The sequence below is a fragment of the Oncorhynchus clarkii genome, chromosome 9, assembly GCF_045791955.1.
Source record: "Oncorhynchus clarkii lewisi isolate Uvic-CL-2024 chromosome 9, UVic_Ocla_1.0, whole genome shotgun sequence".
Classification (NCBI taxonomy): domain Eukaryota; kingdom Metazoa; phylum Chordata; class Actinopteri; order Salmoniformes; family Salmonidae; genus Oncorhynchus; species Oncorhynchus clarkii.
In genome coordinates this window covers 51,985,998-52,003,429 of record NC_092155.1, presented here as the reverse complement: position 1 = coordinate 52,003,429, position 17,432 = coordinate 51,985,998, and the positions used below count along the sequence as shown (strand labels likewise).

The 17,432-nt window shown below is 43.0% G+C and overlaps 1 protein-coding gene across 5 annotated transcripts in view; it reads left to right on the top strand.

Moving 5' to 3' along the window:
• LOC139416515 (GRIP1-associated protein 1-like) overlaps window positions 1-17,432 on the top strand; it is a 39,442-nt gene that overhangs the window by 9,815 nt on the left and 12,195 nt on the right. For 3 of the 5 annotated variants that reach the window (XM_071165213.1, XM_071165212.1, XM_071165215.1), the window contains exons 17-25: window positions 58-270; window positions 378-491; window positions 904-981; window positions 2,370-2,465; window positions 2,644-2,700; window positions 3,231-3,330; window positions 9,249-9,382; window positions 10,538-10,654; window positions 12,104-12,769. In XM_071165213.1, the coding sequence (XP_071021314.1) occupies window positions 58-270; window positions 378-491; window positions 904-981; window positions 2,370-2,465; window positions 2,644-2,700; window positions 3,231-3,330; window positions 9,249-9,382; window positions 10,538-10,654; window positions 12,104-12,358 (1,164 nt within the window). In that variant the 3' untranslated portion in view covers window positions 12,359-12,769. Of the gene's footprint in view, window positions 1-57; window positions 271-377; window positions 492-903; window positions 982-2,369; window positions 2,466-2,643; window positions 2,701-3,230; window positions 3,331-9,248; window positions 9,383-10,537; window positions 10,655-12,103; window positions 12,770-17,432 lie in introns of those variants that run through there. The other 2 variants (XM_071165214.1, XM_071165211.1) reach the window with 1 other exon arrangement.

Sequence of the window (17,432 nt, the reverse complement as noted above, 5' to 3'; positions counted from 1 at the left end):
GATGTGTAGTAACATCCAGAGATATCATCTCCCATTCCCATGTCCCTCCCCCTTCAGACAGCAGACAAGCGGAAGGCCATGCTGGACGAGCTGGCCATCGACATTATCACAGAGAAGTCACGACACAAGGAAGAGCTGAGCGACGTGCGTCTGCAGCACGAGAAGGAGGTGCTGGGGGTGCGGGCGCGCTACGAGAAAGAGCTGAGGGGACTCCACGAGGACAAGAACCGCACCGAGGAGGAGATCCGCTCACAGCTTCGAGATGAGAAGGTGGGGGGGTGGCGCGAGTTTGGGCCAAAGGGCCAATGAGAGGGAAGAGAACATGAGAAGGTACACTGCTTGTGTATTAATGTGACCTTTGCCCTATGACCTCCTAGGCTCGCAACAAGGAGTTGGAGGGTCTGCAGCAGAGTGTAGAGGAGCTGCAGGCCCAGGTCCAGTCTATGGAGGGAACTAAGGGCTGGTTTGAACGTAGACTCAAAGAGGCTGAGGTACAGTACCAACTTCAGTTTCACATTGATTTATTCACCAGGATATTACAGTGTATATACTGCCTGCTCTGTAGTAATGCTGGGTTCTACCACTATACACTTTAAAGATTTTACATTAACATGAATAGATGCTATTGAAGATAAGGTTAATAGGTGATCAATATTGTTTGTTGAGAGTGGAGCTCTTCACTGCCTGGAGTAACCCCTGTCACATTAACACTGACCACTTGGTGTCACTAGTGTGTTTCATCTTTCTGCTTAGATAGTTTTGTTTGTTTTGTAGCATGGTTTAAGGACCTTAAATATTTAGTTTAGCCTTTAAGAAAAAAGAAAGAATGCTAAGAATAGACGTGTGCTGATCATTAGGTGATGGCTTGTTCCAACGTTGTCCCTGTTGTATTCCTGTGTTCAGGAGAGCATGGAGGAGAGCAGGCTGGAGCACCATGAGCAGATGGAGAAGCTACAGAAGGAACATTCTATCCAACTGGAGGTAAACGTGTTTTCCTCTTCCCAGACAGACATGGCAGAGTGCTGTACACAGCAACACACTCTGACACTTTCATCCGGGCCCAGGGGAGTACTGACTGGTATTATGTATAGTGTATGTAGGCTTTGTTCACTGCAGCATGCCCTGAGACATGAAGGCAGGACTCAAATTGCTATTCTCATCGCCTGAGTACCTAATGTGTGTTTAACTGTACATCTTCAGCAATTAAGTGTTTCATCTATTTAACTGTCATTTCTCAGCATATGGGTGGCCCTTAGGTTGCTCATAGGTTTGACGATATGATAGTGTTTGAAATGGTCTGGTGTGTGTTTTTGGTGACATACCCCCACTGTTCCAATAAAAATCCTGTTAGTACACTATATATACAAAAAGACACCCCTTCAAATTAGTGGATATTTCAGCCATACCCGTTGCTGACCGGTTTATTAAATCGAGTATACAGCCACTCAATCTCCATAGACAAACATTGGCAGTAGAATGGCCTTACTGAAGAGCTTAGTGACTTTCAATGTGGCTTCGTCATAGGATGCCGTTTTTCCCACAAGTCAGTTTCTGCCCTGCTAGCGCTGCCCCGGGCAAATGTAAGTGCTGGTTTTGTGAAGTGGAAACGTCTAGGAGCAACAAAGGCTCAGCCGCGAAGTGGTAAGCCACACAAGCACACAGAACGGGACCGCAGAGTGCTGTGAAGCGCGTAAAAGTCGTCTGTCCTCGGTTGCAACACTCACTACCGAGTTCCAGACTGCCGCTGGAAGCAACGTCCGCACAAGAACTGTTTGTTGGGAGCTTCATGTAATGGGTTTCCATGGCTGAGCAGCTGCACACGAACCTAAGATCACCACCCGCACTGCCAAGCTTCGGCTGGAGTGGTGTACAGCTCGCCGCCATTGGACTCTGGATCAGTTGAAACACGTTCTCTGGAGTGATGAATTACACTTCACCGTCTGGCAGTCCGATGGCTGAATCTGTGTTTGGCAGGTGCCAGGAGAACGCTACCTGCCCCAATGCATAGTGCCAACAGAATAGTTTGGTGGAGGATAAATAATGGTCTGGGGCAGTTTTTCATGATTTAGGCTTGGCCCCTTAGTTCAACTGAAGGGAAATCTTAATGCTACAGCACATGACATTCGGTGTCCACATACTTTTGGTCATGTAGTGTATCATGAAGTTAGTTTCAAACTGTTAAACATTGTCCAACTGTTATGTTAATCTTGTAATTACTGTAAGTGACGCCATTAGCATGGTGTACATAGAACCCTAATTATGTTGAAACTGATTTAAAATTGGGTTTTCTCTCTAACCTATTAAACCCAGCAGATTGTATATAGGAAAATAACAGAACTGAATACATATTCTTTGTGTTTCTCATTCAGGGAAAGGCATCTGATATAGATGGTGTGAAGCTGCATTTGACAGAGGTGGAGAAAGAGAGGGATGTGCACAATGAAACCATTGGAAAACTGAAGCAGGTAAACTAACCCCCTTGCAATTAGCATAAACTACTATTAACCCCCCCCCATCACATTTTCAGAGGAATGTACAGTTTAATGTTCCATAAATGTACACAATCCAGTATAAGCAGTATAATGAGCCTGTAGTCATCTAATGATTTTAATGATGTACTCTCCCTGTTGGTGTGGTATACAGGAAATTAAAGATACAGTGGATGGCCAGAGGATCCTGGAGAAGAAGGGCAGTTCAGCAGTAAGTGGAACACCTCTGTTTCTGTCTTACCACTAACAGCTGAGCTGAGGGGAAACTGAGTCAGGCCACTTCCATTTGCTATGGAGAGGAAATTGAATGATTACTTCCAGGTGGTAGGTAGGCAGTCGGTGCACGACGCCACACCCACTCTGCTCTTTAGAAGTGGAATCGGGGCAGCCTTTTCAATATGCCAGTTTGACCCCTTGTAACCAATTATTCGATGCCTGCCTTGATGATAAGAATCTGCCTCTGCAGATAATTGCAAGAATATGGGCTAGCCTGAGGCGTAGGGGTCGCGAGGGCTTTGCAGTTCCTTCTTCCAGCCAGCTATCTAAATTGTTTTCTGGGGAGGATGGGTCATCTTATTTGATTGTTTTCTTTGTCTTAATCTGATGCTTGTCTGAGATTACCTTTGTCTCCCTGAGTCAGACTGGCGCTGTTGTCTCTATAGAAAACCACCCGTATGCTGCAGTATTTTTCAAATTAAGTAGTGTACTCTCCTCTCATGGGCTTTGTAACGCTGTTTGTAGCTGAAAGACTTGAAGAGGCAGCTACAGCTGGAGAGGAAGAGAGCTGATAAACTACAGGAGCGGCTACAGGAGATCCTCACCAACACCAAGACCAGGACAGGTGAGAGGACATCGGAAAGCCAGGTTAACCGCCACACATTTTATGTAGTCAGGCAAAAGTCTATATACCAGTACATGTTCTGTATTGGCATTTGAGGGAGGGAGATGGTTGACTGTTTTGAAGGACATCCTCTCATTCACTGAACCATGATGTAATGTCTGTTAGCCTACATCATCACAGACATGAAACATTGAGCACAGGTAAGAGAATATGCAGATGACATATAAACGAGAGCAGATAAACTGACATGTCACAGTGTGGTTTGCTACATGTGATCTGAAACATACTTCTACGTATCACAGACAGGAAATAATGAGGGGAAAGAGGTGCTTTGTACACCAACATCATACATTGAAGAAGTGAAATATGTTTAGTTATGGTAATTTTTTGGGACCAATGGTGTGCTTGTAAGTTAGCTTTCTTGAGACCATTATGTTCTAGTACTGAGCATACATACACAGTGGGGTCCAAAATGATTGACAGCCTTGATAAAGATGAGAAATAATGACTGTATAATACAAATAATTCACATTTTGAGCTATTTTATGCAACAAAAAAATGGTCACTCTTGTGACTACAGACTTGATGGATGCATTTGCAGTTCTAGTGCGGCAGGTAGCTTAGCGGTTAAGAGCGTTGGGACAGTAACCAAAAGGTTGTTGGTTCGAAGTGAAAAGTCTGTCATTGAGCAAGGCATGCAACTGTAATTGCTCCTGTAAGTCGCTTTGGATAAGTCGGTCTGCTAAATTACTAAAATGTTTCAGATTATTTTGTGCTATAAATAATATATATATTTATATTTTTTTTGTGTAAATTTAATCACAAGCTTGATGTGGTCATTGCGTGCTAGGAATATGGGACCAAATACTAACCACTACCTTTTTGAGTAAAACAGAAATTATTACTTGTTTAACAAGTCATTTATTTTATAGTCATTATTGCTTATCTTTATCAGGGGTGTCAATAATTTCAGACCCAACTGTATATGGATGAACAGCTCATTGTTGAACCAGTTAAATGTGATATCAATATGGAGAGGATGGTTCATTTACTAAGCTAGTAAGGATAAAATATTTACTTGCCAACTGGCTAGGTGGTTATCCCACACCCTTCCCATTACCATGATAGCATCACATAGTCTGGAAAACACCAAGCTCTGTCTGGAAAGGCTGCTTGATGTTGTAGGCACGATGCATGTCGATAATGAAGGGGGCTGTGCTTTTTTTACTGATTGGTCCTCCTCTGTGTCTTTCTCACTCAAGCACTTACATGGACAACCACACACAGTCCTCAGGCGCTGCCCCCTTCCAATACAACTGAATTTTCTCATCCAAACCACATGAGGTCTCAATCCCCCAGGAAAGAAAAATACTTTTGAGAACCAATCAAAGCTACAACTGCTGTGATTATTATTATTTGACCCTGCTGGTCATCTATTTATATTTTGAACATATTGGCCATGTTCTGTTATAATCTCCACCTGGCACAGACAGAAGAGGACTGGCCACCCCTCATAGCCTGGTTCCTCTCTAGGTTTCTTCCTAGGTTCCGGCCTTTCTAGGGAGTTTTTCCTAGCCACTGTGCATCTACATCTGCATTGCTTGTTGTTTGGGGTTTTAGGTTGGGTTTCTGTATAGCACTTTGTGACATCAGCTGATGTAAGAAGAGCTTTATAAATACATTTGATTGATTGAAAGCTCAGACCATTTCTGCGCGACTACTGCATTTACGACAGACTCCTGTCCAGACCAGTGTGTCACAGCTCTCATTTGCTCTGTGCCAGGCTAGGAACCACACGCTTCTTTCTGTCCTCTGAATTTAGCTCTTTACTTTATAAATCCCTATATCTGATGGCGCCGACAGATGTTCGCCTCGCTTCGCGTTCTTAGGAAACTAGGCAGTATTTATTTATTTTTTATTATTTCTTACACTGTTACCCCAGGAAATCTTAAGTCTTATTACATACAGCCGGGAAGAACTATTGGATATAAGCTCAACGTCAACTTACCAACATTACGACCAGGAACCCCACTTTCCCGAAGCGGATCCTCTGTTTTGACCACCACCCATGACAATGGATCGGATCCCAGTAGGCGACCCAAAACAACGGCTCCGCAGAAGGGGCAGACGGAGCGGTCTTCTGCTCAGGCTCTGTAGACGGGCACATCGCCCACCGCTCCCGAGTATACTACTCGCCAATGTCCAGTCTCTTGACAACAAGGTAGATGAAATTCGAGCAATGGTTGCCTTCCAGAGAGACATCAGAGATTGTAACATTCTCTGTTTCACGGAAGCATGGCTCACTCGGGATATGTTATCAGAGTCGGTACAGCCACCCGGTTTCTTCACGCATTGCGCCGACAGAAACAAACATCTCTCTTGTAAGAAGAAGGGCGGGGATGGATGCCTTATGATTAACGAGTCGTGGTGTGATCATAACAACATACAGGAAGTCCTTTTGTTCACTTGACCTAGATTTCCTTACAATCAAATGCCGACCGCATTACCTATCAAGAGAATTCTCTTCGATTATAATCACAGCCGTGTACACCCCCCCCCCCCCCCCAGCAGACACCCCGACGGCCCTGAAATAACTTCATTGGACTCTTATGTCAACTGGAAACCTTATATCCCAAGGCTGCATTTATTGTAGCTTGGGATTTTAACAAGGCTAATATGAAAATAAGGCTCTCTAAATTTTTATCAAAATATTAGATGCGCGACCCAGGCCGGCAGCATTCTGGATCATTGCTACTCTAACTTCCGCGACGCGTACAAAGCCCTCCTTTCGGCAAATCTGACCACGACTCAATTTTGTTGCTCCCAGCCTATAGACAGAAACTAAAACAGTGCTCAGGTCTGTTCAACGCTGGTCCGACTAATTGGATTCCACGCTTCAAGATTGCTTCCTTCATGTGGACTGAGATATGTTCCGGATCGCCTCAGACAACAACATTTAATGTATACACTGATTCGGTGAGCGAGTTTATTAGCAAGTGCATCGGTGATGTTGTACCCACCGTGACTATTAAAACCTTCCCCAACCAAAAGCCGTGCAATGATGGCAGCATTCGCGCAAAACTGAAAGCGTGAACCACTGATTTTAATCATGGCAAGGTGACCGGAAACATGACTGAATACAAACACTGTAGCTATTCCCTCCGCATGGCAATCAAACAAGCTAAGCGTCAGTATAGTGAAAGTAGAATGGCAATTCAACGGCTCAGACACGAGATGTATGTGGCAGGGTCTACAGTCAATCACGGATTACAAAAAGAAAACCAGCCCCATCGCGGACACCGTCTTGCTCCCAAACAAAACAACTTCTTTTGATCTCTTTGAGGACAATACAGTGCCACTGACACGGCACGCTACCAAAACCTGCAGGCTCTCCTTCACCGCGGCCAACGTGAGTAAAACATTTAAACGTGTTAACTCTCGCAAGGCTGCCGGCCCAGACTGCATCTCTAGCTGCATCCTCAGAGCATACACAGACCAGCTGGCTGGTGTGTTTATGGACATATTCAATCAATCCCTATCCCAGTCTGCTGTTCCCACATGCTTCAAGAGGGCCACCATTGTTCCTGTTCCCAAGAAAGCTAAGGTAACTGAGCTAAACGGCTATCTCCCCGTAGCACTCACTTCTGTCATTATTTTGTGCTCTGAGAGACTAGTCATGGATCATATCACCTCCACTCTACCTGACACCCTAGACCCACTCCAATTTGCTTACCGCCCCAATACGTCCGACGCAATCACACTGCCCTAACCCATCTCGACAAGAGGAATACCTATGTAAGAATGCTGTTCATCGATTACAGCTCAGCATTTACACCATAGTACCCTCCAAACTCGTCATTAAGCTCGAGACCCTGGGTCTCGACTCCGCCCTGTGCAACTGGGTTCTGGACTTTCTGACGGGCCAAACCCAGGGTGTAAGGGTAGGAAACAACATCTTTACCCTGCTGATCCTCAACACTTGGGTCCCACAAGGGTGCGTTCTCAGCCCTCTCCTGTACTCCCTGTTCACCCATGACTGCGTGGCCATGCACGCCTCCAACTCAATCAAGTTTGCAGACGACACTACAGTGGTAGGCTTGATTACTAACAATGACGAGACGGCCTACAGAGAGGAGGTGAGGGCCCTCGGAGTGTGGTGTCAGGAAAATAACCTCTCACTCACCGTCAACAAAACAAAGGAGATTATCGTGGACTTCAGGAAACGGCAAAGGGAGCACCCCCCTATCCACATCGACAGGACAGTAGTGGAGAAGGTGGGACGTTTTAAGTTCCTCGGCGTACACATCACGGACAAACTGAAATGGTCCACCCACACAGACAGCGTGGTGAAGAAGGCGCAACAGCGCCTCTTCAACCTCAGGAGGCTAAAGAAATTTGACTTGTCACCGAAAACACAAACTTTTACAGATGTACAATCAAGAGCATCCTGTCAGGCTGTATCACCGCCTGTTACGGCAACTCTGCCCACAACCTTAAGGCTCTCCAGAGGGTAGTGAGGTCTGCACAAAGCATCACCGGGGGCAAACTACCTGCCCTCCAGGACACCTACACCACCCGATGTCACAGGAAGGCCAAAAAGATCAATGACAACAACCACCCGAGCCACTGCCTGTTCACCCCGCTATCATCCAGAAGGCGAGGTCAGTACAGGTGCATCAAAGCTGGGACCGAGAGACTGAAGAACAGCTTCTATCTCAAGGCCATCAGACTGTTAAACAGCCATTGAGTGGCTGCTGCCAACATACTGACTCAAATCTCTAGCCACTTTAATAATTAAAAAGTGGATGTAATAAATGTATCACTGGTCACTTTAAACAATGCCACTTTATATTATGTTTACATACCCTACATTACTCATCTCCTATGTATATACTGTAGTCTATACCATCTACTGCAGCATGCCTATGCTGCACGGCCATCGCTCATCCATATATTTATATGTACATATTCTTATTCATTCCTTTACGCTTGTGTGTCTATAAGGTAGCTGTTGTGAAATTGTTAGATATTACTGCACAATCATTTTTCTACACTCGCATTAACATCTGCTAACCATGTGTATGTGACCAATACAATTTGATTTGAAATCACATGTGGCAACCAAAGATTCTAACAGAAAAATAACCCTCTTACTGCTGTACCTGTATGTTTCTCAGTGATGTGTATGGCATCTTGAAAACATTTACTCCTGTGGGGACCCCCCCACCCCAATCAAACCGTCAACAATATGCAGACCTCTTTTAATATTTTATGGTGCCCCCCGCCCCTTCTTAAAATGTGCCACAGAGCAATGCATACTCTTGTTTCCTGGCTGTAGGTTGTTGGTGATGCCAGGGAAATCCTCTTTTGGGCCATGTATAATTTACTAGGGGTCCTTTAAATGTTTAATGGTTGCTCTACAGAAAGTTGAGAATCAGACATTTTAAAGTCAGGAGCTTTTATCTTTGTCCAAAGTTAGTGCACATCAGTGGGGGCCTTAAAGGTAGATACCTATATCCCTGCAAAGACAGGAGTTCTTCCTACATTAGCCTTTAGTTTACTATAGGGAATCCATCAGTGCTTATGGACTGAGGTTTCCCTCTATGCACAATGCAATTGGTCCTAACTTAATTAGTGTGTGTTTCCCCATCAGAAACACACAATGGATGTTGTTAGTTGACAATGTTCTGTAGTTCTCATTGGGATGATTGGAATGCTGCATTTGAAAAACTGCCAGACTTAAGAGGGTTGAGAAGGTGTGTCCTTGCTTTGATATGGCCTGAAAAGTCATATTAACCACGTCAAGAAAATGCCAAAAGGTGTCTGACGTTAGAACAACTTTTTTCCACACTTAGAACATTTACTTCTGATGTAATTCTTTAGCAAGACTGCTCAATTGAGTATGTGTCTGTTTCCAGGCCTGGAGGAGCTGGTGTTGTCAGAGATCAGCTCTCCTAATCGTACGCAGCAGAGGGGAGATAGCAGCAGTGTCTCCTCCTTCAGCTATGGGGAGATCATGAAGGAGGGCGCCTCTGCACAGAGCACCAACAAGGTACACTACACCAGTCCGCACAGAGCACCAACAAGGTACACTACACCAGTCTGCACAGAGCACCAACAAGGTACACTACACCAGTCTGCACAGAGCACCAACAAGGTACACTACACCAGTCAGCACAGAGCACCAACAAGGTACACTACACCAGTCAGCACAGAGCACCAACAAGGTACACTACACCAGTCTGCACAGAGCACCAACAAGGTACACTACACCAGTCTGCACAGAGCACCAACAAGGTACACTACACCAGTCTGCACAGAGCACCAACAAGGTACACTACACCAGTCTGCACAGAGCACCAACAAGGTACACTACACCAGTCTGCACAGAGCACCAACAAGGTACACTACACCAGTCTGCACAGAGCACCAACAAGGTACACTACACCAGTCAGCTAGAGTCACAACAGGACACCAAGAACCTGGCCAAAGCACATACAATGTTTGTTAAAGCAATAGTATGCAGAGTGTTGACAAGATTGGTGATAATCAGAATGTGAATGTTGAATATACATTTTGTAGTCAACAGAACAGCGTAAGCCACATAAGAAAAAATACATTATTTGATGTAAGGGAACCACAAAGAGAACCAATGAGGTCGTCTGCATCAACACATCACCTTTTACATTGCATTTTTAACTGCCAAGAGTACAAACTGTACATTCTGAGGCAGAGATGAGTCTGAACTTTCACCAACCACAGCTATGACAGGCAGCTCAACAGGGAGTTCACATGCGTTTCACTTTTATGTGCCACTGTTAATAGCCTATAAATAGTGTAGATACTATAATTATAGCCCTTTGAATAAACACATGTCCTGAATGTTTTTCTTTGCAGGGGAGGTGGATTGTTGAGGAAAAGGTGTGGGAAAGACTGCGAGAACTCTCTGAAGAAAACAATTTAGAATTCTCCAATTGTTTCCACCTAAAACATAATGTATTCCAGTTCTGTCCCGAACAGACCTCCTGCCTAGGTTGTGTACAATGTACAGATGAGCCTGTACCATTAAAGCTGTCAAGCTCTGAGCCAGTGATGCAGAGATAATTAATTATATTACACAGAATGCACAAAATAGCTTCTCTCTGTCTGACTCTCTCTGAGTGGGAGGGAACAGACGTTTAACAGTTGTCTGGTCCTGTGTTCTAAGTCCGCCAGCGGCAGCCCCCAGTCCCAGCGACCTGCTGACCTGTCTGATGATGAGGTTGGGGAACTCTTCCTGAGGCTGGCTGAGGTGCAGCAAGAGAAATGGATGTTGGAGGAGAAGGTAGGCATGCTATTCATACTTACAATACAACTGTATTGTCTGTTACTAGCGAACAATGGAAATGTGTCTTATGCTTTGTTCTACTACGTTTTCAACTTGGCTATCATTTACCATAAACTGTGTAATATATTCTATACATGGGTGGCAGGTAGCCTAGCGGTTTAGAGCGTTATGCCTGTAACCGAAAGGTCGCTGGTTCGAATCCCTGAGCCGGCAAAATGGAAAATTCTGCCGTTCTGCACTTGAGAATTGCGGTTAACCCCCAACACTAACTGCTCCCCTGGCTTAATCGACATTGGGTTAAATGTGGAAGGCACATTTCGGTTGAATGCATTCAGTTGTGTAACTGACTAGGTTTTTCCTTTCCCACTCCCCTTCGTATTTATTTGCACAGTTAAGCTAAAATTTGTACATTTGTCTCTATACTCCAGCATTTTGGATTTGAGAACACATGTTTCATATGAGGCGACAGTATAGTATGTCAACATTTTTATTTGAGGTTATTTTAATGCGTATCTGTATTACCGTTTGGAAATGAAAGCACTTTATGTATCTACTCCCCACCATTTTTTGTAAGTCGTTTTTTCCCCTCTTAAGTATTTGGACAAAATCACTTAAAGTTTTAGTATTTGGTCTAGTATTTGGGGTGATATTCTTTCTCACTCATCATTATTCATTAATTTCCATAATCATGGAGACATCCACATTAATGTAGAAATGTTCAGAAATATCTTGTCAAAATATTTATGAAAAAGTCTTCAAATGGTGGTATTAGATACATCTCGTGCTTTCATTTCTAAATGGTAAATCAGATATGTATGAAAAAAAACTGGAATAAAAGGTGACATTTCTATACTGTCGCTTCATAAGAAACATTTAATCAAATAAAAATGCTGCAGTGTTGAGCCAAATTCACACATTTTAGTAAACAAGGTGGGGAGTGTATGGTTGTACAACTAAATTACAGTTAATAGTATGAATGTAAGATCAAATGAAACCAAACACAATAAAATTAAAAAAAATCAACCTGAACTGTCAATATTATTTGGGAAGAAACTGACATGACAGATAGTTGTGAGATAATGATAATGTTCTTCACTGCAATTTATGGGCATTCATTAATCATTTTTTTTGACCACTAGAATAGATTTTATTTCCAATTAAATTGTGAAACCATCTTTTACTGGTGACTTTATATCAAATTCACCAAAATATGGCTACACTGGACAGGGATCTGCTGCTATTGTTTTCGTGCCTTGCTGTTCTTCCCCAGATCATATGATCTATTCACACTTGTTGCCTGCCTGCTCTGGGTGTGATAGATGATTGATGTACATGCTAGTAGCTGTGACAGGTCCTTTGTGTTGACATTTGGTGCCCCTTTTCTCAGTAAACCAGCTGTGGGGTTATCTCTTTAGGTGTATCTAATGTGTGTCTAATATGCTGCAGGTTAAACACCTAGAGGTCAGCTGCTCCTCCATGGCTGATGACATCTGTAAGAAGAGTGCCATCATCGAGACCTATGTCATGGACAGCAGGATAGGTAACCATCTGTCTCTGTCTCCTTGCCTTGTTGAACTGGTTTTCCCCTCCTTTAGATGTGATACTTGTTTTTCACTGACAGGAATACAGTGGGGGAAAAAAGTATTTAGTCAGCCACCAATTGTGCAAGTTCTCCCACTTAAAAAGATGAGAGGCCTGTAATTTTCATCATAGGTACACTTCAACTATGACAGACAAAATTTGAAAAGAAAATCCAGAAAATCACATTGTAGGATTTTTAATGAATTGATTTGCAAATTATGGTGGAAAATACGTATTTGGTCATATGTCTATGTCCTGGGAAATGTTCTTGTTACTTACAGCCTCATGCTAATTGCATTAGCCTATGTTAGCTCAACCGTCCTGATGGGGACTCAACCTCTACAAGATTTGTGAGGTTGAATGTTGAACCAAAACCAGAGAACACTCAAAGATGAGTTGACTCTCTATTATTCCAGTACATCTTGTTTCATGTCTTGAGGGTAAAACTATACTGAACAAAAATATAAACACAACATGTAAAGTGTTGGTCCCATGTTTCATGAGCTGAAATAAAAGATCCCAGAAATTTTCCATAAGCACCAAAAGCTTATTTCTCAAGTTCGGTGCACACATTTGTTTACTTCCGGGGCGGCAGGGTAGCCTAGTGGTTAGAGCATTGGATTAGTAACCGAAAGGTTCAAAGTTCAAATCCCCGAGCTGACAAGGTACAAAATCTGTCGTTCTGCCCCTGAACAGGCAGTTAACCCACTGTTCCTAGGCCGTCATTGAAAATAAGAATTTGTTCTTAACTGACTTGCCTAGTAAAATAAAGGTGTAAAAAAAAAAACCTTCCCTGTTAGTGAGCATATCTCCTTTTGCCAAGATAATCCATCCACCTGACAGATATGGCACATCAAGAAGCTGATTAAACAGCATGATCATTACACCTTGTGCTGGGGACAATAAAAGGCCACTCTAAAATGTGCAGTTTTGTCACACAACACAATGTAAAAGACATCTCAAATGTTATAACCCGGAAGTCAGTCGCACCAATGTGTCGGAGGAAACACCGTACATCTGGCGACCGTGTCAGTGTGCACTGTGCCCGGTCCGCCACAGGAGTCGCTAGTGTGTGATGGGACATGGACATCCCTGCCGGCCAGGCCCTCCCCTATCCCGACGACGCTGGGCCAATTGTGTGCTGCCCCATGGGTCTCCCGGTTGCGGCCGGCTGCGACGGAGCCTGGACTCGAACCCAGAATCTCTAGTGGCATAGCTACCACTGCGCCACTCGGGCGGCCCCAGATGTCTCAAATTGAGGGAGCATGTAATTACCATGCTGACTACAGAGATGTCCATCAGAGCTGTTGCCAGATAATTTTATGTTAATTTCCCTACCATAAGCCACCTCCAACGTCATTTTTGAGAATTTGGCAGTACATCCAACCAGCCTCACAACCTACGACCATGTGTAACCACGCCAGCCTGGGACCTCCACATCCGGCTTCTTCACCTGCGGGATTGTCTGAGTTGGGGTGCTGCTGAGAAGTATTTCTGTCTGTAATAAAGCCCTTTTTTTTTAGGAAAAACTCATTATGATTGGCTAGGCCTGGCTTCCCAATGGCTGTTCCCCTGCCCAGTCATGTGAATTCCATAGGTTAGGCCCTAATTAATTAATTTAAATTGACTGATTTCATTATATGAATTGTAACACAGATTTTGCAGAGTTTTTTTTCAAATATTTTTTGTTCAATATAGAAACAGTATTTTACTGAAAAGAACCCATGCTAACAGCTTGCATAAATAGACAATGTCCCACTCTTTCACAGTAGGGAAGTTATTCAATTCTATTATTACATTTGAACCTGTTTCACTGTCTTGCTTTTATAATCCACTCGTAAATGTTTCACCGGTGCTATTTATAATAATTCTATTTTAAGTTTGCCGCTATTGGAGCGCTCAGATACACTTTGTTCAATCTAATAACTCTATGATCTGAGCTGTGGGCTCTGCTTAACATTTTATGAGTTTCTCTTTAAAGATTGGGGTGTTTCGGCTGGCTGTGTTTTTAAGATTCCTCTGCAACCTGTTCTGCTACTCTCCTCAACCAGATTAGCACATAATGTCCCCTCCATATTATCCTGCTTCTATGCTAATCCATGAGGCATGATTTATAGTTTGGTGATAATTGGAACCCCATTACCATATGGAACTGGCAGAGTTTACAAAACAAACTAGAATGAAATATGATTACCTTTTAGGATTAGCACTGTGAGTAATGCATTTACTATAAGCATGCTAGCTGTGGTGTTTAGACACGAGTAAAGACAAAGTTTCAGAAACTCAAATCAAAATAGCAGATTTTGCAGATCCAAAATATCAACTATAGCGATATTTCACGTTAAACCGATGTAGATGGGCTATGAAATGTATCGTAAGCTTTGGAATGGAGACTGACCCAGTTTCAGTACCTGGACTTGTCTGAAGTGCTCAGACTTGTGTCTCTGTCTGACTGCCTTCCTCGTGAGCATGCAGGCACTCAAGCTCACTGATATCATCAGGCTTTCGGGATAGGGCTGCACTGCACTCAAAGGGCACCCTCAAGCCTTTTAGGAAAGCACTATTAAAAAAAATATTTGAGGCAGTTCACTCTCGAATAAAACGCTCGTTAACCCTCATGTCGTATTGGTCCTATCCGATAGGCTACGTCAAAGTTAATGTTTTCATTAGCTTTTTCTTTGTAGATGCAGTGCCCTTAGCTGTAACTACTACAATGATTGAATTAATAAGACTTTCATATAGGCCAAGGCATACAGAGTACACAGATTTGGGCTGGAAGGGAAAGCCTTTCTGAACCTAGGAATGTGTTTACGCCACACTGTTCTAAAACACTGCAATGTTTAAAGCTTATAACTTTGAACAGTTAGCTCTCATAATGAAAATATTTTTTTTATTTGTCTAATGCGCCCTTTCCGTGCCTCCTCCTATAACCCAGTTAAAGGGATCTCAAAGAGAGAGAGAGCGAGAGAAATGGGGAATTGTTTGTTTTGGAACTGGTGCGCTGTTGGAATGCATGAGGCCACTGCATCTATCATATTCCTTAAAAGTAAGCTAAACCACCGGCAATGGAGAGGGATGATCTGTGACTTCAGCAATACTGCAGTAGTCTAGTGTTTCAAAACTCCATAAAAAGAAAGGCTCAATCACAGCAGATAAAAGTTTCTCAAAGTAACTTGTCTTTCAATAGGGATTTCTTTTTTTTCTTCTTTTTTTTGTTGCCAAAAGAAAGACTGCAAAAATAAAATGGAATGCCTTGAATATGAACAGGCTTAGATTTTTCATTGGATATAATGCAATGAAGTAGAGTGTAAAAACATGCCAATCTATGTTTACTTCCATTAGGCCTACTATAGAAGTTCCATGGTCCGTAGTGCTTTCTGTCTCAGCGCTGAGTGGAGGTTTAATAAAGAAATAATCTTCCAAAGGCCCTAATCTCTTTCCACAGTGCTTGGTACATGCTTCTTGACACTGGTTATGTCCTAATAGCCGTACTTGGGTTCTAAATAGTAGGCATTTTGGGTATGCGAAAATGACAACGTCAAATCAATATTTCTCAGATGTTATTGCGGGTGTAGAGAAATGCTTCCTAGCTCCAACGGTGTAGTCGAACCTAACAATACACAAATCTAAAAGTAAAAGAATGTAGTGCTATGGTATGACATTTCGAAAATGTAGTATGCTTTAAATGCCAGGATGTCATACTCCATTTGGGCTTTTCATCTAGTAAAATTTGCTGCTCTTGAGGAAGATAATCCTCTTTCCAGACCCACGTGTGTTTGACAACAGCTGATATTTAAAGAAGGGGATGGGCTGCACCAAAAATGAATGTATGGCGGTATAAGGCATTGTCAGTATGAATGAGCCTAGTATGTTGATATTTGTGGCTTACTGCATTCATTTTCACTAAATAGTACATTATAAATAGTATGTAGTACAATTTATTACAGTATGTTTTAGGATTTAGTAGACAAGAGATTTTTGGATGAGTGTTGCATGGTTTACTGAAACTTTGTTACTTTTATTTATGTTTACCCTTCGGTATTTCTGTAAAATGTGTCTCACGTTATCTACTGATTTGAGGATCAAGTCTATCAGCGCAGCCGATGTCCCCTTATAGAGCGAGCTTACCGCGGCTGCTCCACTTTAGTCATTGCCAGCTCTATTCTGTTCTGAACAACCACTGCACTCACTGGGAGTCTGGGCTGTGTCACCACTTATGCTGCACAGAAGTTGACACACTTGAATAATGCAACACGCCATGTAGCAATGTTGAAACTGTTAATTACTGTTCGCAATGTCCATTACAGGATATAACACTTGACAGTGCAAGAAGATACCGGTAGCATCCAACTTTGTAGGCTAACTTTCCTTGCTCGCTTACTGCTGAAGCTGAGATCAGTTCACTACCCCTAGTACCTTGTTTGTGATATGCAAAATATTTCTGATTTCAAAACTGATTGTGACCAAAAACTTTATTAATTCACTTAGTCGGGGTTCAGACCCAGGGCCCCGAGCTTAATGATGAGCTTGGAAGGTACCATGGTGTTGAAGGCTGAGGTATAGTCAATGAACAGCTTTCTTACATGGGTATTCCTCTTGTCCAGATGAGATAGGCCAGTGTGCAGTGCGATGGCGACTGCATCGTCTGTGGATCTATTGGGGTGGTAAGCAAATTGAAGTGGGTCTAAGGTGTCAGGTAAGGTAGAGGTGAAATCGCAAGACTTCCGGGAACGTTTTCGAAACAGACCAGGCCGGGGTTTGATTCAATTCGACGCGAGACAACCGTTAGACCCAATGTGTTTCTGTGCGTGAGCTTAGCTAGCCAATGTCGACATCACATCTCTTCCAAGTGTGCTCAGGATTTCTATTGGAGAAGCAGTTTCTGCTTATCTTCATACTGCACCGCCTTTGCTGGAGCTGTGTGTTAATGATGTCACGGGTCTTCGACAGCGCTTTTATCATGTAAGAGATTGCTTCTTCTATGCTAATCAGTACAATAAAATAAGTCTCAAATGGAAGGGAAACATGTTTTTCTCTTAATCTGTAGCCCCATGAAATCAGCCAAAACAAGCTCAATAACTTGATGCATGCACACACTTATTGAACATACATTCATCTGAATTGTGCATAGACTACATATTGAGTTACCCAGGTTATCATTGGAGATTTACCATTCAAATAAATGATTACCATT